Below are 24,370 nucleotides of genomic sequence, written 5' to 3'. Positions count from 1 at the left end.
TGCGCCAGAGTATCCGTTATGCCCTGAACTTGATGGGCTGGATGTTGGTTAAGAAGCTGAGGCTGAATCCGGACAAGACGGAAGTAATGTTGGTCAGTCGGAGAGCCAATCGGGATGAGGAGATTCTACCAGTTCTGGATGGGGATGCACTCCCCTTGAAAGAGCAGGTGTGCAGCTTGGGGGTATTGCTAGACCCAGCTCTGCTTTTGGAAGCTCAGGTGGAGGCAGTGGCCAGGGGTGCCTTTGCACGGGCTTTGGCTAGTGTGCTAGCTGCGTCCCTTTCTCAAGAAGGCAGATCTGGGCACAGTTAGCCATGCCTTAGTCACATCACGGCTGGATTACTGTAACACACTCTATGTGGGGCTGCCCTTGAAGAATATCCAGAAACTGCAGCTAGTGCAAAATGCAGCAGCGAGGGCTTTATCTGGAGCCGCCCAGTGGGAGCACATCACACCCATTTTGAAAGAGCTGCACTAGCTGCCAGTTTGTTTCCGGGTCCAATTCAAGGTGCTGGTTTTGACCTTTAAAGCCCTTAACCATTTGGGCTGGAGATACCTGAGGGACTCCCTGCTCCCAAGGGTTGCTGCCCACTTGACAAGGTCATCTGAGGGGGCTCTGCTCTGAGTGCTGACAATGAGGGAGATTCGGTTGTTGTCCACACGGGACAGGGCCTTCTCTGTGGCTGCCCCCAGACTCTGGAATGCTCTCCCAGTGGCTACTTGCTCCTTGGTCTCCATCATGGCTCTTAGAAAACATGTGAAGACTTGGCTTTTTCTCAGGCTTTTATGTGATTATCTCCATTGCTGCTTCTTTGTAGATTGAATGGTTATTTTTATGTATGTATTTTAAACAATTCTAATTAGATCTGTTTTTATATTTTAGCATAATATTTTAATTGTGTAATTTTTATAGTCTTGTTTTAATGTTTTCTATGTGAACCGCCTTGTGATTGCTTTAATGAAAGGCGGTATACAAATTTAACAATAAATAAAAATAAACTTGCAGTAAAGCCTCGGGGTAAACCTTGCGGCAAAGCCTGCTGTCTGAAAAGCCTCCTGGAGAGAGGCAGCCTCCATTGGTGAAGTGCTCATCAAAAGAAGACGCCTCCACTTTGGATATGGGGCCAGTGCAGTTTGGAGAAATCCACAGGAAAAGTGGCCTGCCCACCCGTCAAATGAATGAACCCTCTAGAAGTCCTTCCAGACACCAATAAGCTTGTGTGCAAGTTCCAAGCATGTGTTTACTCACTCTGCACACAGTCCCGCCACTTTCCATCTTCCTTCCCAGCATGAATTCATGCTTCATTCAGATGCCAAGCAGGGTGCTTGCACAATTTTTGCAGCGCCACCTGCTGGCCAGCCCTTGCTTTCTAAAATCAGATTACTCATTTTCGGGTGAGTGGGTTAAACAGCTGGTTCTTCTCGGAAAGCAAGAGCTGGCCCGCAGGTGGCATTGCAAAAATTGTGCAAGGACGCTGCTTGGCATCTAAACAGAGCATGCATCTGAACTGAGAAGGAAGATGAGAAACTTCTGGGCATGTGTGGAGGGTGAGTAAACTTGTGCTTGGAACTTCCCACAAGCTTCTCACACCGCTCAGCTTACTGCTGTCTCAGTCCATGTGGGGCTGCCCTGCAGAGATGCTTGGGAGGTTCCCCTGGTGCAGAATGGGGGGCAAATGACTGCAAACGACTTCAGCCCTCCAACATCTGCCTTCGGCAGCCAGTTAACTTCCAACCCGATTCAAGAGGCTGGCTTGGACCTCTAAAACCCTAACAGGCTTGGGCCCTGAATTCCTCAGAGACCAACTTTTCCTCGATATTCCATTGCAATAGTGCAGCCGAAAGCATTTCGGTGCCCAAAGCATGCTCTATGGCTGCCCCACACCCCTGGAATGCCCTTTTCCTGGAAATTCGTCAAAGCAACATGTCAGTCGCTCTAAGCATCAGTGTACTGGAGGAGCAGGATTCAAATGTTTTGAGCAAACCAACAAGGTCTGACGATGCACCAGCTTTCACTAGGATCAGGTTTGACTCAAGCGAGTCCGCCAAGCCACACCCCACATGGCAAGGCAATCAAAGAGGCAGGCCAGGGGGGCTGGGGGGAGAGTGTGGGGAGGGGGGCTCACAGGAGCATGCCTAGATCAGGGTCTCACCTGGAAGCGACGCATGTCCCGGGGGTTCCCAGCATTCTTTAGGCAGTTCTGGTTGCATTTGAGGAAGAACTTGAGGAAAAATCTAGGAGAAGGAGAAGGAGGAGAAGAAGAAGAGAGACAGGCGTACACAGTTACCAAGAGGGAAAGCAGGTGACAGGCAGCTCAGTCTGGGAGTGGATGCCCTCTGCCGCACGGAGCTGCCTTCTGCTGAAGTAGCCCGTGGCTCTGCCTAGCCCAGAGCAGCCCTTTTATTTATTTTTTATTTTTATTATTTCTTTAACGTATTTGTATACCGCCCCAAACGCAAGTCTCTGGGCAGTTTACAACAAAACAATAAAAACAACAGATCGAAAGATTAAAACATTACAACAATTAAAATTTAAAATGTTAAAACTATTAAAAACACAATGGAAACTGTCTAATTAAAAGCCTGGGAGAACAAATGTGTCTTGACTGCCTTTTTTAAAGGTTGTCAGAGATGGGGAGGCTCTTATTTCCGCAGGGAAAGTGTTCCAAAGCCTCGGGGCGGCAACAGAAAAGGCCTGTCCCTGAGTAGCCACCAGACCGGCCGGTGGCAACTGCAGACGAACCTCTCCCGATGATCTCAATGGGCGGTGTGGTTCATAGCGAAAAAGGCGTTCTCTTAAATACCCAGAGCCCAAGCTGTTTAGGGCTTTATAGGTTACAACCAAGACTTTGTATTTTGCCTGGAAACGTATCAGCAGCCAGTGTAGATCTTTTAAGATAGGAGTGATATGGACTACTGATGGCTCTCAGTTGGGGGTCCTTCCAGGTCCTGGTGCCTGAGATTCCTTGGGAAAGAGAGAGCAGGGACTGAACCTGGGATTTGCTGCATGCCAAGCTTCTGTTCCGTCAGGGAGGGCTGAAGTGGTCCTCTGGCTGGCGCGACCCACAGCTTTTCCATCTTGGAAGAGCAGCCATGCCCACCCCCTGCCCCTGCATTTGGATCAGGGATGCCGTGCAGGGGAGGGGGCGCCTTTCCCCCTGTGCTGACTCTTTGGCTTAAATCCCTAAGCAGCTTAGGCCCAGGGTATTTAAGAGAATGCCTTCTCAGTTATGAGCCCCGCCACCTATTGAGATCACCAGGGGAGATCTGTCGGCTCGTCTGCCACCAACTCAGGGTCGGCCTGCCCCGAGGCTTTGGAATGAGCTCCCTGCAGAAATAAGAGCCTCCCCATCTCTGGACTACTTTCTAAAGGGCTGTTAAGACACATTTGCCCATTCACGCTTTTAATTTGACTTATACAATCTATCATTGTTTTAAATTGTTGTAATGTTTTAACTTTGTTTTGTATCTGTGTCGTTTTATCATCATCATCATCAATTTTATTACAGCCATCGGCCAGCAGAAATATAAATAACAAGCACAGTGTCGTTTTATTGTTAACTGCCCAGAGAAGTGAGTTTGGGGCAGAACACCAATATGCTAAAATTAATTAATTAATTATTAATTAATCTATTTAATTAAAACCATTTCCATAGTTCATGTTAGCCAAGGAACACTTAGAAGCATAAACACTGCCTGCAAATCATCTCCACAGCTGCAACAAGGGGGAAAGGGTTCAATCCTTCTTTTTGTAAAAGATGTCAGAAGTTCCAAGGACGTCATGTCTGAGCAACCTCCCCTCCCTGCTGGCCAGACCAGGGATTGCGGGTCTCAGGCTCAATCCACAGTCCAGCGAGCAGAAAGCTCCCAGCCAGGGAGCGTTGGGGGCCAACCACCTGTTAACTAGGAGAGGTGTCTTTTCCGTGGTGGCTCCCTTTCTACTGAGCAGGGGGAGAGCAACTGTCCCTATCCAACCCCAGCATGCCATCCTTCCAGTGTCTGCTGCTGGTGTCTCCCTTGTGTGTCTTTTTAGACTGTGAGCCCTGGTGGGGACAGGGGACCATCTTCTCATACCTTCTCCCACATATACTGCTTGGAAAACTTCTTTTTTTAATTGAAAGGTGTATGCATATTTTAAATGAATACTGTAAACGCCACTTCCCAATTCCTCCTCTGTAGTCTCACTCGTCATATCCGAACGGACCAAGTTTGGCTGATTCTAAGCAAATTGCTTGAAATAAACCAAGATCCGAACCCCAGGTTGGAAGGGGTTTTCAAATCTCCGTTCTCTTCAAGCAATCTGGTTAGAATCAATCAAGATCGGCCAGGCTGGACGCTATGACCAATCTGCTTTTGTTCCTAACCACAGTAAGAAGCAGCTTTTCCCCAACGGGTGTGCAGGCAGGCAGGGCCTGGGAGGCATGAACTGGCCCAGCGTGCGCTGATGCTCTCCCCCACATCCCCAGCGGCTGTGCTGGCCCTTTAAGGCAGCCCAGCAGCTCATCCTGCTCTGCTTAAGAGGGTATTGATTAGTAACTGATCCTCAGCTGCCTTCAAGGCAGCTAATGGGCTATATTGCTGCAGAGAACAATCAATCAGGGAATACTAACCCTGGAGATATCTGAGCCCAGCGTGAGGGGAGGCAGGCAGAGACTCATGGGGGAAAGAAATCAGGGAGGGGCAGAAAAAGGTCTGCGTGGGAGACAGAGAACTTCTCCAAGCCACCACTGCATGCCCGACGCCTTCCAGAAGTGGCAGAGATCTCAAGATTCATTCTCTGCTCATTCCGAACTGTCCTGTTGGGCTCGCTTGTGCCTGTTTGCAGATGGCAAGACCCTCAAGACAGGGTCCTGTTCTCAGCTTATGCATAACTACAGCCCGGCTGGATCAGGCCCAAGGAGGCCCATCTAGTCCAGCCTCCTGTTCCCCACAGCGGTCCACCAGATGCCTCCAGGAAGCCAACAAGCAAGAGGTGAGGGCCTGCCTTCCCTCTTGCTGCTGCTCCCCTGCAACTGGTATTCAGAGGCATCTTGCCTCTGAGGCTGGAGGTGGCCTATAGCCCTCCGACTAGTCGCCATTGATAGACCCGTCCTCCACAAATTTGTCCAAGCCCCTTTTAAAGCCATCCAAGCTAGTGGCCGTCACCACATCCCGTGGCAGAAAATCCCATAGATTAATTATGCGCTGTCTGAAGAAGCACTTCTTTGTGTTGGTCCTAAATTCCCTGGCCATCACACACAGTCAGAGATGGCACCACATTAATGAGTGAAAAAATAATAATTTCTGTGTCTGAGCTGGTCTTGTGGTAGCAAGCATGGATTGTCCCCTTTGCTAAGCAGGATCCACCCTGTTTTGCATTTGAATGGGAGATTACATGTGAGCACTGTAAGATATCCCCCTTAGAGGGGATGGGGCCACTCTAGGAAAAGCCCCTGTCTGCTTGCATGCAGAAGGTTCCAAGTTCCCTCCCTGGCAGCATCTCCAAGGTAGGGCCGAGAGAGACTCCTCCTGGTGCAGCCTTGTCAGAGTAGACAGTACTGAGCTAGATGGACCAGTGGTCTGACTCAGTATAAGGTCTGACTCGGTATAAGTTTCCTATGTCCCTGTGTGTCTTGGGCTGCTGTTATGGGGGGGGGGGAAGGAGGGCAAATGTGCATACCCAAAGGAGAGGTACCTGCCTTTAACAGGCACCAGTGGCTGGCATCATTTGCTGTGGGTTTTGGGACCAATGGACGTTGTTGGCAACCCTATGGACCTGCAGAGGGTGCTGAGACCTGTGGGCAACCTGGGTGCTGATACTGTCCCTGGAGCACATTCCCTGGCGCAATGGACTGATGCTCTGAATCAGCGCAAGGCCATTCTAAGTGGCACGGCTACTAATGCTACGACGAGGACAACCATCTATATAGCACTAGTCAACAAAGTGCTTGAAGTGGTTTACATAGAAAGAGAAATAACCAACAAGATCTTTCCTGGTCCCAAAGGGCTCGCAGGCTAAACAGAAACACCAGGCAGAGACCAGCAACCACGGGAGGGCTGCTGTGCTGGGTTTGGATAGGGAGAGTTGCCCCCCACCCCCACCTAAGGAGAACGGCCACTTTACAGAGGGAGTCTTTGCTCAGTTCAGAGGGGTCGGCAGTCAGCGTTCCCTCATGGGTGGCAGGGGAGGAGACGGTCAGACCCGTCCATGGGGCACAAATATTAACTGCTGAGTAAGCCCACACAAGCCTCTCTGATGTGGAGTCCCAGAAGAGACACGCCAGCATACCCTGCAGACGCCAGACAACCAGCAGCTTGCATGCGGAGAGACAAGCAGCCTCCTCTGGGTCACAGCAAATCAGGCGGCCAAATCCTGGGGACTAGAAATCCTGGACACTGCCACAGTTCCCCGGATCACTGGGAAAGGATTGGAAGGGGGAGGGAGGTGGGCCGAGGCAAGAGGGAGCAGCAAACAGCTCCTGCGAAGATGGATGGAAGCCAGCGAGGATGATCCATTCCCCAACAGCTTTCCAGGCTGATGAAATATTTAGGGTGCTTGTGTACGGTCCTATAATTGTCATCCTAGCATCAATAATTAACGGGAAGCAGCCGTGTGCAAGTCTGGAGAGGCCCGGGAACGAGGGGGAGAGAAGCCAAATCAGCTCGAATCTCTCTCTCTCCCTCCCTCCCTCTCTCTATAACACACACACACACACACACACACACACACACACACACACACACACACACACACCTCTACACAAAGGACAGTATGAGAAGCCGGACAGAGAACTCAAAAGCATGCCCCCAAGGTCCAATTTGCACAGCTGCTCTGCTCACGCCTGGCCATTTTGCACCTCCACACCCACACACATATACTCTGCTGACTCCCAATTACACTCACTGGGGCTGAAGAGCTGGTTCACTAGCACACTGCTAAGGATCCCCTGCAGGGCAGAGAGATGGGTGCATACCATGGACATCCCCCTCTCCCTGCACATGAAAAGTAATACATACAGGCCCAATCTGCAGAATCCTTCATCCTTAAAAATGTGGGGATGGGGGAGATCATGTGAGTCAGGGTCTACAGCTGGAGTGCTCAGTGGCAGATCTTGAGACCATTCACACAATCAAAAACTGTCTGAGAGCAAGGTGGGAGGAAAACTTGGGTAGAAGTGACTGTGTGGAAGCAAGGTATGAGAAAAAGATACCCAGGTTTTCCTCCTCCCTTGCTTCCACACTACCAAAAAGTGGGAGCACACACAGCTCCCAAGCCCAGGCACAACACAGTTTTTGATGGTGTGATTGACCTGCATGTGTGTGACTCCTCTCCTTGACTGGGTATGTCAACTGCTTTCTAGTTTCCTGCTTTCTAGTTTTGTCGGCCACAGACACAGACACAGAAGAGGATGCTCAGCTATGCATATCTGCTTGTGCTCAAGATGCACTGGCCTCCTAGAACCATTCCTTGTACATGGTAAACTTGCCCACACGGTTATAATTAGGGTAGCACAAGTATCCTACCCTGGATCAGGAGCTGCATGTGCTCCAGGCTTTTGGGGGTTTGTTTGTTTGTTTGTTTAAAAAAATATTGTGTGTCAAGTCCCAGCTGGGTAGTATCCAGGCCCTACCCAGATTTCGTCCCGAGGAATACGGCAGGAGGAAAAACCGTGCTGCCCAGGTGGGGCTTAGCACACAAACAAGCTCCTTGCCTCCAACCTTGTTTTTAACTCACAGAAAACGGAAACACATCATGCAGCTCCTCAACTAGGGTAGGATGCGTGTCCTTCCCTAACTATAATCATGAGAATGGGTCTACCCTGCTTTATATTGAAGCTCTTCTCACATTCAGTGAGAAGAGATTAAGTTAGGTCTAAGGGGAGAGTGGGCTTAGCTCGCTCTCCTAGCAGATGATCAAACCTACAGCCCTGGGTGGCCGGATCGGGCACCCACATGATCCATCGTGGAGTCGGCAGGGGCTGTGGGGATCAGGGGCCGTGTGGCCCCCAGAAGTTCCGGGATGCCCCGCGTAAGCGCGGGGGGCATTCTGGAGAGACCCCCGAGCCTGAGAGGCTGTTTGCAGCCTCCCGGTCGGGGGTCTACTCATGCGTTGTTGCGCACTGTGGCAACACACGAGCAAAAAGAGGTTAACGGAGCGCTCGCTCTGTTAACCTCGTCTTACGGGATAGGTATTTCGGGCGGTTAGCTGCCGGGAGCTGTGTGGCTCCCGCTGCAGCACACCATCGCCCCAAAGCGGGCTAGGCTCCCTTAGCCCGCTTTTGGAAGATTGTGGGAAACGTCTCTCTGTGTTTTGATTAGGGATGCTTACAGAACCCACCTCCGCTGGATCCCAACTCAGAATCCTGGAGTTCCGCTTCACTGAACTTGTTTACCAAAATGTTAGAATCTGTTACTCTTCCAACGGTATGGTTCTGGAATTTTGCAAGCCAGATAAGGTGGGATGCCTGTCTCCTCTTCTGTCTTTTTTACAGTCAAAGCACACCAAAATTAAACTCTTTCCCCACACTGGGGATTTTTTTTTTTAAAAAAATTGTTCCCTCAAAGCTCTCATGCAAAGTTTACATTCCAAAATCCAGAATGTCAGTTGGAACTGGAACGGAACCCAAGAGATATTAGAAAACCAGAACAACAACAGGTTGGAACTAAGGAAATCTGCTCATCTCTAGTTTTAATTTGATACAGTTTTACTGGAAATTGTTTTGAATACCTTGGGAGAAAGGCAACAAATCAATAACATAAAAAGCAGCATCTTCCTTTCACTGATATTCCTTCTCCTGGGCCTGCCCATTCAGTCAAGCCCCTTGTGGATTTTCCCTCTCTCTTGTTTGCATTTCATGGTTGGCTACTGTCAAGAATGTCCATGTGGTGCAGTGGTTAGAGCCCTGGTCTCAGACAAGGGAAACCCAAGTCTAGTTCCTATTCAGCAACAACCCTTACTGGGTGACCTTGTTTCCTATCACTCTGTCTCTTAGCCTAACGGGTCCCACCACACAGGATTGTTGTGTGGATAAAAAGGCGGGTGGGCAATCTGTGCAACACCAAATTACCACCCACCTTGAAGGAAGGGTGGGACAATGTTAGCACTATTCAGAGATTATGTTGAAGACTCGTACAACTAATGTACAGTATACACAGGTACAGTTATTCACACATTATGTCGGGCAAAAGTACAGCAGCACACTTCCTATCAGTACTATGCATTTGAGGGATGCGTACCCAGATTCACTTTTTAAATGAACACAGGTGTTACAGTCATCCACACAAACACAAGTATGAGTGCACAGACATCTGTACACTCGTACAACGTAATGTCTGAACAGGGCTTGTACCTGCATTGATTTTAAAAGCAAACTTGGGTACAGGCCCCTCAAATCAAATCAATAAATAAAATAATAAATGCATGATACAGCCAGGAAGGGTACTGCTGTATCGGCATTCAACATAACATCTCAGACACTGTACCTGTGTACAGATCTGTACCTGTGTACCACTATACACTCATGGTATGAGCATTGAATAGAATATGTGAATAGGGCTGAATGTATTCAATCAATATAAACACACAATCCCAGCAGAGCATTGATCTAAGTTACCCAGCCTGGCCATCCTCACCTTTGCATGTTTGAGACTGGCCCCGATTCAAATGCATCTTTGCTTCCGTGAGGGCTAGAAACTTCTGTACGACGCAAGAGCTGGCTCTTTGTGTGCAGCAGCCGCCATTCAGCAATTATTTCTGGCAGCAAACTACGCCCACCCCCCGTGATGACTGAAGAGGCCTTTTCTGAAGAAGGCCCTGTGCTCTCTAACCCTTCACAAAAATTAACACTTCAAGCCATGTTCCCTGTTTTTCAGGATTCTTTTTAAAAAGAAAACTTTGGAGGTTAATCACACAAGTGAAACAATCTCAAGGAAAGAGAGATGCCGATTTGAGACTCTGGTTGGCTGGAGTTCCTGCTCTCCATGCAGGTGGTAATCAAGGAAAGGAAGGAATGCAAAAGGGAGGTGGAGGAAAGATATATATATATATATATAGAGAGAGAGAGAGAGAGAGAGAGGGAGAGGGAGAGGGAGATGGAGGGAGATAAATAGGTACCCCTCCCCCTTGCAAGATTGACAGGGAGCCAACAAGCCCCCCTCGGGCTTCTGCCGTGCCCAGTGCCCTCCCCTCCGGTGCCACCGACACCAGCTAAGAGACAAGAGAAAGAAATAATAATAAACACACGTCGGACTCCTTCACCTCCTTAAGCGGCAGCGGCACATACAGGCCCGGGGAGTTAAAAATAAAGACAATGTGCATACATTAGCATCCATAATGCACAACTCTCCCCATTTAATATGCAAATTCCCAGCAACGCTTCTGAACACCTTCTGTTCCGAGCGCATAAATTTGAATTTGCAATTAGAATAATCTTGTATAATTAATGAAAAGCGTCAATTTTAGCTCCTAAGTAATTTGATTAACATGTTGATAGGGCACTTATCGGGCTCTCTAAACCAGAGGGGCTGGGCGTCGAGGAACGAGGGAATGAGAACAAGAGAGAGAGAAAGAGAGAGGGAAGAGGGGAGTGGAGGAAGGAGACACGAGAAAGGTGGAGGAGAGAGATGAGCCCATCTTTCTCTGCAACTGACGATGAAGGAATGAATGGTTTGGTAAGAGGGTAAAAGAGATGGATGGAGAGAGAGATTAGATTCTAGGGGTTCCCAACCTTGGGTTCCCAGACCGGGGGGAGCATTGTGGCTGGGGACGATAGGAATTGTAGTATGACAACATCAGGGGACCCAAAGTTGAAAACATCTGGCTTAGCCCTTAAGGTGGGACCTGACCCAGCTGCCACAATTGTGGCTAGGGATTATGGGAACTGGGGTTCAACAGCAGCTGGCGAGCCAAGGTTGTCTACCCCTGGGCTAAACAGAGAATCAGAAGAGGGATGAGGTCATGCCAAGAGGCAGGCTGGGACCGGTTGCCAAAATGGTCCAGCATTCTGTTTTCAACCAAACCCAGACAGAAGTGGTTGGTAAGTTCAGAGGTCCAAGCAAGAAGGCAACGCCTTCCCCTCCTGTAAATTATGAGCATGAGACAGTCAGAGGTATAACCAACGCGCAACTTGGAGGTTTCGCTTCTGATCCCATTGCCAACAGCCACCAATAGACCTACCTGCACTATCACATACTATGGGATTTGGTGGTGCTGGAAGTGTGGTGAAGACACTGGCAATGATTGGCTGAACTGCACTGATGTCACAGAAGGGCAGGGGCAACGGGTTTCTGGTCACCAAAGGCTTAGCTGCTCAGATTCTAGAGCAGGGTGAGGCAGGCAGAAAGGCTCCGGGAAAGGAGTGGAAGTGCCCAGGAAAGAACTCAGAGAAAGAGAAAAGTATATGAATACAAATATGACGGATATTTACATATCGCTTTTCAGCAAAGTTGCCAAAGCGGTTTACATAGATATAAACAGATAAATAAAATGGCTCCCTGTTCCCAGTGGGCTAACAATCTAAACAAATAAATATACGATAGACACCAGCAACAGCCACTGGGAGGATGCTGTGCTGGGGATGGAGAGGAAGAGTCTAGGAAAGGTACAGGTAATAGGCTCAGGGAAGGGCTGGGTCCTCTGAAAGGAGAGTTGGAACAGGGAGCATTCCAGAGGGATATGGGCACCAGGAGAAGCAGAAGGTTATGCACAACAGGGAAAGGCGATCTGGGAAAAGAGAACGGACAGAGAGAAGAGGTGCGTGAGGCCAAGAGTTTCAAAGGTGAGGAATAACCAGCCAATCCTTGGCTGCAGGTCTCTAGGCCTATGTGTGTTTTTCTGGTTAGCTTTAGTGTGCATGTGAATATACAGGCAAACCTTGGCATTCGCGGACCCAACACCTGCGGTTTCGCATATCCGCGGTCAGGTGATTGATAATACGCAAAAGGAAGGAAAAAAGGCCAAAAAAGGGTTGATTTTTGCATATCTACAGGTTGGGGTGGGTGGAAATGACCTCCGAGGTCATTTCTACCCGCCATTTTGTGACTGGAGCCATTTTGTGGCCCGTTTTGACCAAAAAAAAAGGTCTAAAAAATCATGATTTTTTATGAAAACCCCCTGGATTTTGGCACTTTGGTGGTGGGGCATTGACAGAGTGCTGAAGGTCAGTGGACTATGGTAGAGCACTTTATTTCACACCCCGCCCCCATTTTTCCCCATTTTGTCCATGATTTTCAAGCCAACCCGCATGACGCCACTGCCCTAATTACTCGGTATTCGCGGTTTCCTTACTCGCGGTAATGGCAGGGAATGGAACCCCAGCAGATACTGAGGTTTTCCTATAGCTGTGAACAGGAGCAGGTGCAGGAGATTTGGCTGTGGGCTGAGGTCTGCTCCCCCTGCCTTCACTTCTGTAAAGACACAGAAACGATCCACAGATGGAAATCCTGATCGCCTCTTCTGCTTTGAACCACCTCATCCTTCAGCTGGGCTTTCTGCCCCCCATCCTTGACATGCCTGGCATGTCAATCGGATCAAATCTTTGTTTGATGTTCAAACAAAATACTTCAGGCTTCTTACACTCTCCTCCAACACTTTTAAACTGTTTGCAAAGAGAGGAAGTTGGCTTTGTGACTGGCACAAGGTCCAGCCAATCAGGGCTGTGCAGTCCTGTTCTGAAGGGAGGGGCTTTGAACGACACAAGGGCAACCAATCAGTGTAGTGCAAATCCAGTTTCCCTGCCGCCTATTCCAATCATCTGGGGAGGGCCAGTGACAGTTGCTGCCGGCTCCTCTGGTGGTGACTCAGGGCCTGGCCTTCTTTGTGTCTGCCCCAGGGCTCTGGAATGCACTCCCCGTCAAAACAAGAGCTACTCCATCTCTGGCTGCTTTTTACAAGATCCTTAAGACACACCTAATTTAGACTAATGTTAAACTGTTTACTTGTTTTACTCTGTGAAATTGTTTTAATTGTTTTATTCTGTGAATTGTTTTTAATTGTTTTTATTCTGTGGAAGTGTAATGGTTTTTATTTTATTTTATATTGTAATTTGGATTATGTACACCACCTAGAGAGTGATATATCAGGCAGTATGTAAGTATGATAAATAATAAAATAAAATAAACAGGCTTACCACTTGTGTGTTTACAGTCTTAGTGCAATATATGACAGTGGGGCATCCTAGCATCTTGTGGCCATAAGTTCCACATATTAAGCATGGGATGTATGCAGAAGTGCTTTCTTTCATCTATCTTAAACCTGCTGTCCATCAGTTTCACTGAACTGCACCTTTGTGCTGAGAGTTACTATGTCTCTTTATTCCATTTCTCCATGTAGTTCAAGATCTTATATGCCTGGGGATTTGAACTCGGGTCTCTCTGCTCCTTGTCCAACACTCTGATCACTATCCACACTGGTTCTCTGCCATGATTCCTCTATGCATCAGGCAGAAGGGTCTTTCTTGACGGCGTTGTTTAAGAGTTGCTTCATATTATTAGCAAAGGAGCTGCCTGTACCTGGCTAGATCCCTCAGTGATTTGCTACAGTCTGTTAGGAGGAACCACAGGGGTTGGGGAACTGATGAGGCCAGCTGCTGGGCCCCTCCCAGCAAGGATCCAGGCCCTCCTACACCAAAGGAGCAGCAGACATTGGCAGGCTTGGAGGCCCCTTGGTCCCTAGCACACCTCTGATGAGGCCAGCCTCAGAGGCAGGATGCCTCTGAATACCAGTTGCAGGGAGAGAGGGCAGGAGAGAGGACAGGCACACACCTCTTGCCTGGGGGTTCCCCAGAGGCATCTGGTGGGCCACTGTGGGAAACAGGAGGCTGGACTAGATGGGCTTCCTTGGGCCTGATCCAGCAGGGCCGTTCTTAGGTTCTTATTGAGGCTCCTCAGCCTAGTCCGTGGCCTTCCCAGCATCCCAACAGATTAATCCAGGGAGGCATGGGGGCCCAGCCCATATTGTGGGCACAGAAGATATCACTGGGAAACCAGCGCATGCCCCGTGATGCCAACTGGAGCCCCCAGTCCTTGGGAATGTTTTCAGCCCCATTTGGGGCACTCACTGATTTCAACTGAGCATCCAAAATGGGGCTGAAATGATGGGGCTCCTTTCCAGTCAAAACACTCTGGCAACCCTAAACCTCCTCTGCAAACTGGGGATCGAAACAGTCGCATAACTAACAGTGCATAGGAAGAAGCCATCAAGGCCCAACATGGAGGGAGAAAGGAACAGCCAGCAACTGGGAGGGAAGCAGTTAGCAGACATCACCAAATTGCCTTCCCATAGAACTGGGGAGTTTGGTTTGTGTGGTTAAATGGTCTGGAACTGTTTGCCTGTGTGCTGGGCTCTCTCTTCATGGGATGGTATCATCCGGATTGTGCAGATTGATAGATGCATGTGATGAGAGCCCACGTGGTGTAATGATTATAGAGTCAGGCCAGGACCGGGGAGTAGAGATGTGAAAACAGGTATACAGTGTACTGTGCTTGATTGGCCAGCAAACTCGCCTGACCTGACCCCATAGAGAATCTATGGGGCATTGCCAAGAGAAGGATGAGAGACATGAGACCAATCAATGCAGAAGAGCTGAAGGCCGCTAATGAAGCATCCTGGTCTTCCATAACACCTCATCAGTGCCACAGGCTGATAGCATCCATGCCACGCCGCATTGAGGCAGTAATTGCTGCAAAAGGGGCCCAAACCAAGTACTGAATACATATGCATGCTTATACTTTTCAGAGGTCCGATATTGTTCTATTCTTCAATCCTTGTCTTCTTGGTTCCATGTAATATTCTAATTTTCTGGGATTGTGGATTTGGGGTTTTTATGAGCTGTACGCCATGATCATCACAATTATAACAAATTAAGGCTTGACTTATCTCGCTTTGCATGTAATGTGTCTGTCTCATATATCAGTTTCACCATTTAATTTGCATTACTGAAATTAATGGACTTTTGCACGATATTCTAATTTTCCGAGTTTCACCTGTATCTCTCAGCCTAACCTAACTCACAGGGTTCTTGTGAGGATAAAACCTAATCGTGTAGGCTGTTCCAGGCTCCCTGGAAGAAGAATGGGATATTAATGTAAAAATAAAATGTGTTGATGTTCCTACAGCATGCAGGGAGTCAGGGCCAAGGGAGACGTGAAGACAGAGATCTGTGTTCAGATTTCTTGTCCGTGAGTGGAATCAGAATCAGGGCTGTGGCACAGAGGGAGGTTTTGCTTAGAAAGGGCAAGTGTGCACAAGATGGAAACACATGTCTCCTGTCAGTAGCTGTGGGGAATGGGCATTTCCCCTGGAAAAATGGCACTGGAGCAAAAGATTAACCCTCCTTGCCTTGGGCTGCAGCCTCAGTCTGGATTAAGCCCTGCTGTGGCTGCATTTTGCCAGCATTTAAAGAGGGAAGAGATCTGATTACAGAGTTTCTGTCTCATTTGGCCCGTGGTCTGGAGGCCCTCCTAGTCTGTCCCAGGCGAGGCCCATAGTGCTATAAGTCAGTCTACCTAAACTTAACTTCCTGGAGTTTATAGTTTTGTTTGTTTTGATCCTAGCCAGGGTAGAAAGGGTGTGTGTATGTGTGTGTACGTGTGATCTGGCTGAAGGAGAGGCTGAAAGATCGGAGTACACAATGGCTGCAGGCCAGACAGACTGTAATGGGTTTGATTCTTCTCCTTCTAATCTTCACACAGGCTTGTCAATCCCTATTCTTTTCCATCGGCAGCCGGCTGTCTCTCTGGTGGGTTGAGTGACAGGCGGTCTTCCCAAGGCACTGGGCCCCTCTCGCAGCCGTGCCGATACTATCGCCCGGGACAAAAGCCTGGGAAATGTCAGTGCATTATCAAGGCACCCCGAGCACCACCAGGATGTGCTAAGTGGGAGGACCACTTTCATCCTGTTGCCCCATTGTCCCGCAGATGGAGAAAGTGGCTTGCACACAGGCACAAATGCGCCACCCTGCACATGGACCCGGCATGCTGACAAAGGGAGAGGGATGGAGACAAGCGCTTGCTCCATGAGCCAAGAGACGGCGGGTTGCTGTGTGAGAACTCGGGATGGATAGAACCGTCCCCCCCACCCCCCATGCATTCCGTCCAGTTCAGGAACAGCCCAAAGAAGACCTCTCCAAATCCAAAGAGTTAATCCACAGAGCAGGGTCCAAGGTCTTGGCAGTAGGGGACATCACACACACAGACACAGACACAGACACAGACACAGACACACACACACACACACACACAGGGGTGGGGGGAATCCGACTTTCCCAGCAGGCACACCAGGGCATACCCCGCCATACCCTGTCCTCCAGGCCCCGCTGCTCTCCTGCAGCCTTTGCCACTGTGCATAGAGCTTCGCAGCCATCGTCTGCATTCAAGAATGCAAAACGAAGAGGCAGCTGGGAAAGCTCCGTACGTGATGGGGAGGTTGCAGAAGAGACAGCAACAGCAGGAGGCACAGCCTCTCACTAGAAATAATATACACTCTTTGTGGGCACCAGAGAGCATCTCATAAGAACACAAGAACAGCCCTGCTGGATCCGGCCCAAGGAGACCCCTCTAGTCCAGCATCCTGTTTCACGCAGTGGCCCACCAGATGCCTCTGCCCACCAGAGTAGGAATCTCTTCCTACTCCACCTTAGAAGTGTGGCCTCTCCTAGTGTTTCTGCACAAGTGCCTTCCCTCCTGCTTTTCTTGCAGTAGGAGGAGCACCAGAGAGACTCTCACCAGGAGACTCTCACCATGAGGCCCTGACACACCCCAGGGCTGGCATTTCCCCACCCGGATCCTGCAGGCGACTAAGGACCAGTCTAGAGAGAAAGGGAGCAGACGAGTGGAGGAGAGTGTGGGCTAGAGCACCTCGGCACTCTAGCCCTCTCTCTCCTCTCCTCCACACTTCTGCTCCCTATCCTTTCTTTTAAAAGAGTGAGGGTGGGAGGAAGAGGAGGTGCAGGAGTGCCTAAGAAAAAGGAGGGGGAGGAGCAACAATGTTGCCACTGGGTTGCGGGGGTGTCATGTGTCATGGCAAGGGACATCGAAAGGAGGGGGACCTCAGCGGCCAGGGGGCTTGGGCCAGCCCTGTTCTTATGGCCCTGCTTCTGTCTTCCCCACTGGTGCTTTCCAGACGAGCTGCTCAACAGCAGCAAAATGCCTCCGTTCAGGCAAGTTGCATTCAAAACGTAAACAGCAGGGGGAGCCGTCTCGCGGAAACCTACAACCCGGAAAAACAGCAACTTCCTTATGCCGGATATACAACGCCCTAGCTCTATATCGCAGCGATTAAATTCGGAAAAAGGCATTGGAAATCTGAACAGGACCCTGCTGTCTGCATAGGGACTGTGGTGTCACAACACAGGAAGTGTGGAAGCACACTTCAGAGATCCACTGTGACCCCGCTGTAGGGTCTAATCTGGAAAGCGCCACTATGAATGGAACATTCCATTCCTTTCCCTTTGCCTCCAGAAAGTATCACAAAGCGGGGAAAGCTCCATTGGCAACGTGAAAGCATGGTGGAAGGAGAACGCAGCATCTTGAAAATGCCAACTCTCATATGCTAAAAGACAAATGAGGAAGTTTCTAGTCCTCATGGTTATAGAGACAAGACTGAAAACCTGTGGGCCACCTTTAAAATCCAGAGGGGAGCTGAGTAGATATTTCAGAGGTCATGTCTGAACTTATGAAGCTGCCCTATACTGAGTCAGACCATTAGTCCATCTAGCACAGAACTGCCGGCTCTGACTGGCAGCAGTTCTCCACGGTCTCAGGCGGAGAAGGGTCTTTCCTACATCTGTCAGCTGAGATCCTTTACCTGGAAATGTTGCAGACTAAATCTACAACCTCCTGCATACAAAGTAGTCCATGAGCCAGGCCCCCAAATTTTGGCCATTGGACAAATGTTTATAGAGTGATTCTGGCAAGGTGTCCCCTGCCCCTGCCCCCACCCCCAAAGATGGGAAATGGGTGATTGAAGCTTTCTCTGTGCCATCACTCCTTCTTTATCCCTACCCCCCAAACAATTAGAGTAACATTGCAGTCACTTTTGCACAGTGGAAAGGATTAGGGTCAGGGTCAGGGTTAAGGTAAAAATGAACAAATGATTGTAGTCTCTCCATGGAGTCATCTCTGGAGGACATTCCTGTAAATTTTCATTTTCACTCCTCTGACAAAATTTTATAGCCATTTTTGTGTTTTTAAAACTCCTCTGTAAATGTGGATGCTGCAGGTCTGATGGTCAGGACAACAAGAGCAGGAGAGCACACTGAAATCTGAAAGACTTGCAATCCATCACCCCTTTCCCATCTCTATTTTATTATTATTATTATTTACATTTATATCCCGTTCTTCCTCCAAGGAGCCCAGAGCGGTGTACTACATACTTGAGTTTCTCTTTCACAACAACCCTGTGAAGTAGGTTAGGCTGAGAGATGCACGACTGGCCCAGAGTCACCCAGCAAGTATCACGGCTGAATGGGGATTTGAACTCGGGTCTCCCCGGTCCTAATCCAGCACTCTAACCACTACACCACGCTGGCGTAGGGGTGTAGACTGTCAAAAATCACAAGCATTTGTCTCCCCAGATGGTACCAACCCCCACCCCCACCAGCTGACTCATGGACTACAGCAGCTGATCTGGGCGCTTTCCAGATTAAACCCTACAACAGGGTCACTACAGATCTCCTAAGTGTGCTTCTGTGCTTCCACACTTCCTGTGCTGTGACACCGCAGTCCTTGTGCTGACAGCAAGTTGCCGTTCACATTTCCAATGACTTCTTTCGGATTTTATCTTTGCGTTCTAGTGCTGCAACGTTGCATGTGCGTTGCAAAAAAGTAGCTGTATTTTCCCGTGGTAGGAGGTTTGCGATTCTGGGGATCATTTTCAATACGATCCTGCCACACTGAAGCATTTTATCCCTGTTGTAGCGTATAATCTGGAAAGCACCCTGCTGCTGAGCTCTTTGTCCTGCACCTATATTTATTATTATTTATTATTTTATTCATTTCTATATGCAGAATATGGCTCAAGGGGTCTGCACAGCTCCTGCTGCACCTCAGTGACTTTCCTGAGCCTACCTTATTAGCCCTGCAAGCCCCAGAGGAGTGACACTCAAGCAATTCAGTGGCAAAAATCCAGGTGAACTCCAGCGCTCCCTACCTGTCGATGATGACGGGGTCGGAGGGTGTTTCGTTGCGGTTCCCGCAGCTTTTCTTGTCACAACAACGGCTACAGGGTGAAAGAAAGAACGGAATCAGGAAGGAGCACAGACCTGACGCAGGAAAGGACTCGCCATGATTCACTTTGATAGCAGAATAAAGAACCCCTCAAACTCTTCCGCATCAAAATAGTGCCTGGAAGCATCAAAAGGCACCACTACATTTGGCTATCAGATTAATGTTTTTCTTTTAAAGGAACAGGTAGGCAGAGGGGGAACAAAGCGGAGGTAGTCTCTCTCAGTTTAAAACCTAGACATGAGGACTCGGACGGACGTCTCTCCCATAGGGTGCTGCATGTGTGTTCTGCACTCCTCACTCACAGGACCCTGTGGGCGTATAAAGTGGACCCTCAACTCCCCACCTCTCTCTTTGTCCGGGGCAGAGCCATGCTCAAATACATGAATTGGCTGCTGTCGTCATGTCAAGTTCAGAGCTGGGCACGATCAAGTGGAAAATTCTCAGCTTAGAACTTTTTGCTCTGTGTGTGTGTGTGTGTGTGTGTGTGTGTGTGTGTGTGTGTGTGTGAGAGAGAGAGAGAGAGAGAGAGAGAGAGAGAGAGAGAGAGAGAGAGAGAGAGAGAGAGAGAGAGAAAGGGAACAAACCCCCTTGTGTATTTTTCCCCACCACTACCTGTTTCACAACACAGGAACACAAGAAGCTTCCTTATTCTGAGTCAGACCCTTGGTCCATCTAGCTCAGGAGGACTGTCTACACTGACTGGCAGCAGCTTCTCCAAGGTGTCAGGCAGGGGTCCTTCCCAGCCCTACCTGGAGACGCTGCCAAGGACTGAACCTGGGACCTTCTGCATGCAAGCAGATGTTCTGCCTCTGAGCTGCCTCCCCAGCACCTAAGGGGAATATCTAACAGCAGACAGCGCTTCCATGTAGTCACCCATCCAATTGCAAACCAGGGCAGACTCTGGTTAGCAAAGAGGACCATTCAGGTTCGCTACCATAAGGCCAGCTCTCCTCCCCAGCAGTGTTGGGGGGGGGGCCTAGTAGTTGCCAACTGGCAGCCACCATTCTGCCTCCCTCCAGCATTCCCCCTTGAAGCAACATGACACCATCATGGGATATCAGGCAGAAAGGGCTTTTGTGGTGGGGAGAGTGTGGCAACAACTGTCACTACTACCCCAAGAAGGCCTCCACTTTTGCCTGCATTTAGCCACACACCCCAAAACTGCAGCAATGATCTTCCAAATGTGACCCCCGTGGATGGTGCAACCAAGTTCATGGGGCCCTTGCGCCTCAGCCTTCGTTCAGACACACAGATTTGCTGCCGTCCCATGCAGGGGTGCAACTAGGTAATTTTGGAGCCTGGACCTAAAGGCCTTTGATGTTTAACTTGCCCCCCCTGCAAGTTAGCATCATCCCCCAACATGCACACACACACAGTGATACATGCAGTATTTTCAACATGTAGCTTCTTGAGGGCACAAACAGCAACTGAACTCACAAGAACATAAGAATATAAAACAGGTCTAGTTATGCTCCCATCCCGCAGATTTCTTTCTCCATTCCCCCATCTTTGAAGCAGAGGCCATGTGCACCCGCAGCATGGGCCAGTGGCATGGCACAGTGACCACACCACCTGGGACAGACGAAAGAGGATTTGGGGGGCTCTGGACTGCAGCCCGAAAGCCCAGGGGTAGGAGTGCCTCTGGTCCCTGGTCCCTTGACCCTGTGGGCAAGAGCCCGTTTTTAATGAAATGATCAATAATGAACAAATGCAGTTTTCAGTTTGTCTCCAGTCCATTGCACGCTGATGCTCACTCCCCTCACTCCATCTTTCATTTCTGCATTAATCCAGAGAAAGTTAACCACACCCAAATTCCATAAGAATAAATTGCACAGTTCAGGAATGAGTCACATAGCCATCTTTGGCTCAGTTTTGACCTAGTGAAGTCATCTCCAACGTATTTTTTTAAAAAAACCAATGACGGAGTCTTTCAGCAAACCATGAATACAGCCCTTTCCATCCTCCCCAGCCATGTAGGCATGCAACCGAGATGCCTCCCTCGCCTTCTCTCCCATTTTACTTCTTTCCAACAAGTCATCCCATGGCAGCACATGCCCGTTCCTCACGTGAAGACTGCACGCTCAAGGGATGATGAGCTCCGAGGCCTAACACCACAGACAACGCTGGTCAGACCAAACCAGCAAGTCGGTTCACACATTCAGTTCCCACTCATCAAGAGAACAGCAACTCCATGCCAAGAAATCCATGGACCTTCTTGCTGGTGGGAGCTGGGCCGTGCACATCCCAGAAGGCACTCTCAACCTGAGAAAACAGCTGCGGGCGGGAGGGAGGGAGGGGTGCTCCTCTCGTTTTAGACTCCGCCTCCTCCTCCCCAGTCAGTTCTGGCAACAGGATATACTGGAGCTCAGGACCTGACCGGGCAAAGGAAACCAGTCCAGGGCCAAATTAGACGGGGACACAGAGCTGACAAGCCCAGGCTTCAGCCCGTGACAACCGCCAGGATCCGTGCAAATCCTAGAGGCACCGCAGCACTAAATCCAGCACCAAAGCCCAGCCCTTCGCCGAGGTTAAGGGCTCACGTTGACAGAGAGAAGGGTGCCTAGAGCGCCCACCCCCTGCAGGAATCTTGGCGTGCAGAGCACTGTGGGATTCTCAGAGGCCGAGAACCAGTCCCGGCCTCCCAGTAGCGCTGGTGATGTGGGTGTGCGCCTTGGGGAGCAGAGGGGCTCAGAGTGGTCGACTGGGGAAAGGCTGGTTGAACCCCGCCTTCTCTTGCCCACCTGCCCGGCCACACACACATGCACAGTCGTGGGAATAGCCCCAGTGTCTTTTGCTTTCTCAAAAAGCCCCCATGGGGAAATTGGGATCAGGGCTGTAGTGTGTGGGGGGAGGAAATCCAATCCTTTGCTCCACATCACAGTCCCAGTCAAAATCTCCCCCCAACTTTAACCTACTAGCTGTGGAGGGGACAACCCAAGACCAAAGCTTGCTGGCAGACCCTCTGCTTTGCATGCCGCACAGCTCTACCTGATGAATGGCCAGCCTGCAGGCAGCATGGCTCTTGTTAATGCGGGGCCAGGGTGAAGTGGGAGAAACAGGCACACCCCGGCTCCTTAAGACAAGCCGCTGCTGGATCACCATCACACAACAGATTCAGGGAAACCGAAGATAAGAATTCTGTGGTTTCTTTACAGAATCTGGACCCTGCCTTTCCCCAGGATGGCCAAGGGACACAAACACGACCGAGCCAACTGCGGCATCCCTTGTGAGAGCATCTTAATTTCAGGACATGTGGCTCTTGGCCTCCGCAAGACACAACAAGATCCCGTCCAACGCTGACCTGTATAACTCCACGAGGCACGACTGTGAGCGTGAAATGTAATTAATAACCGATGTGATAAACAACTGAGCGCTCTGGTTTTACCCGGCTCCCTCCGGGGGAGCTGCAATTCCACCCACGGCGACACAAACAGAACCCCGGGGCGCCTGAGCCCGAGGCCTGGCCCTCCCCTCCGCCTCCCCTCCCGCCCTGCCAGCTATTCCCTCAGCCCCTGGGATCGTTAGCAAGGTTCCTGGAGATCAATTAGCCATGAAAGTTGGCTCCCAGGCAGCCGCGCTAATTTGCACAAACACGGAGTGCGAGTGCCGTAAACAAGGCAGGCGTTAATGGGACACCAGGGAACTTGGCGGAGCAGAGGGAATGCTCCCAGCCCTGCCCGCCTCCAACTGACCCGCGGCCTGGCCTGGCATATGGATGCTGCCCGAGTGGATGGCCTCCGTGGGCTCTTTTAGCCTGGCAGGGGGTGGGCTCCTGGGGCAAGTTGGAACCGCCTTCTACAGAGTCAGACCCTGGGTCCGTTCAGTTCAGTATTGTCAACACTGACTGGCAGAGGCTCTCTGAGCTTCCAGGCAGGAGTCTTTCCCCGCTCTACCTGGAGATGCTGCCAGGATCAGAGCTGCAACCCAGATGCTCTGGCACTGAACTATGCCCCATCCCTGAGTTATGAGGTTGCCTATGGACCAGCCACAGCCCACAGTGGAGAAGAGGGCTGGCCTTGTGGTAGCCAGCGGGCATGAAGAATCCCCACTGCTACCCAGGGTACACTTGGGTTTCACTTCACTTCACTTCACTTTGGTTTGCAACTGAATGGGAGGCTACATGTGAGAGCTGGAAGATATTCCCCTTGAGGATGGGGCTGTAGCTCAGTGGAAGTGCATCTCCTTTGGATGCAGAAGGTGGTCCCAGGTTCCCTCCCTGGCAGCATCTCCAGGTAGGGCTGGGAGAGACCCCTGAGCCTGCAGCCTTGGAGAAGCCGCTGCCAGTCAGTGGGCAACGCCTGGCTTTCTCGATGCTGCTGAACTACAACTCCCATCACCCCCAGCTGTCATAAGTTGTGGCTGATGCAAGTTGTGGGCCAACACCATCGGGAGAGGTACATGCTGCGAACTGCGGCGGTAGGCAGTACTAGGCTGGATGGACCGATGGTCTGACTCGGTCGAAGGCAGCTGCCTGTGTTCCTGTGCATAAGGACGGCCACACAGAAGAGCGGCTCCCACACTTGGGTCCCCGGATGTTGCCGGACGACAACTCCCAACACCCCTGGGCCGCTGTCACTGTAGTCCAACAGCGTCTGGGGACTTCTGCTGGGAACCCCAAGCACAGAGCATGCATGAGGAACAAAGTTGCTTTTTCTACACCAGAAGGCTCCTCAGCTGAGTGGTGGGGAATTCTCTTCTCCGCCGTCCCTCCCTGTGCTCTGCCTTTGCAGGCACTTTCCTCTCCAGCCCTGTCCTTCCAAGACCAGAGCCCGGGAGGGAGGGAGGGATCTGGGCAGCCTTGGGGAGATAAGGTGTGGCCTGCAGCCATTAGACCCACTCCTGCCTGCACACATGAATGGGGCAGATACAGAGCCATGGCGGCCTGTCTCCTCTGGTCTGACCCTTGACACATTCACACATGCATGCTTGTTACCCGTCGCAGATTGCAGAGGCGGAGCCCAAAGGTTTCCCTAGCTTCATGGTCACTTTTGTGCCTGAAACAGAGCTGCACAACTTCAGCTCTCCAGCTGTTCTTGGACTATCTGTCTATTTATTTAACATATCCACATACCACCCAAAATGCAAGTCTCTCTGCAAGAACTCCCCTCATCCCCAGCCAGTGACCAATAGTCAGGGATGATGGGAGTTGTAGTCCGACAACAGCTGGA

At 50.3% G+C, this 24,370-nt stretch overlaps 1 protein-coding gene across 3 annotated transcripts in view; it reads right to left on the bottom strand.

The window, feature by feature from the left end:
- Positions 1-24,370, bottom strand: part of LOC128327929 (transcription factor COE1-like) — a 123,349-nt gene that overhangs the window by 48,806 nt on the left and 50,173 nt on the right. For all 3 annotated transcript variants that reach the window (XM_053257307.1, XM_053257305.1, XM_053257306.1), the window contains exons 7-8: positions 19,126-19,194; positions 2,153-2,234 (exon numbers count right to left, since the gene is read on the bottom strand). In XM_053257307.1, coding sequence (XP_053113282.1) covers positions 2,153-2,234; positions 19,126-19,194 — 151 coding nt within the window. The remainder of the gene's footprint in view (positions 1-2,152; positions 2,235-19,125; positions 19,195-24,370) is intronic.

Source organism: Hemicordylus capensis, chromosome 5 (genome assembly GCF_027244095.1).
Source record: "Hemicordylus capensis ecotype Gifberg chromosome 5, rHemCap1.1.pri, whole genome shotgun sequence".
Classification (NCBI taxonomy): domain Eukaryota; kingdom Metazoa; phylum Chordata; class Lepidosauria; order Squamata; family Cordylidae; genus Hemicordylus; species Hemicordylus capensis.
Note: the sequence above shows the minus strand (reverse complement) of the source record. Positions and strands in the feature narration are given on the sequence as shown.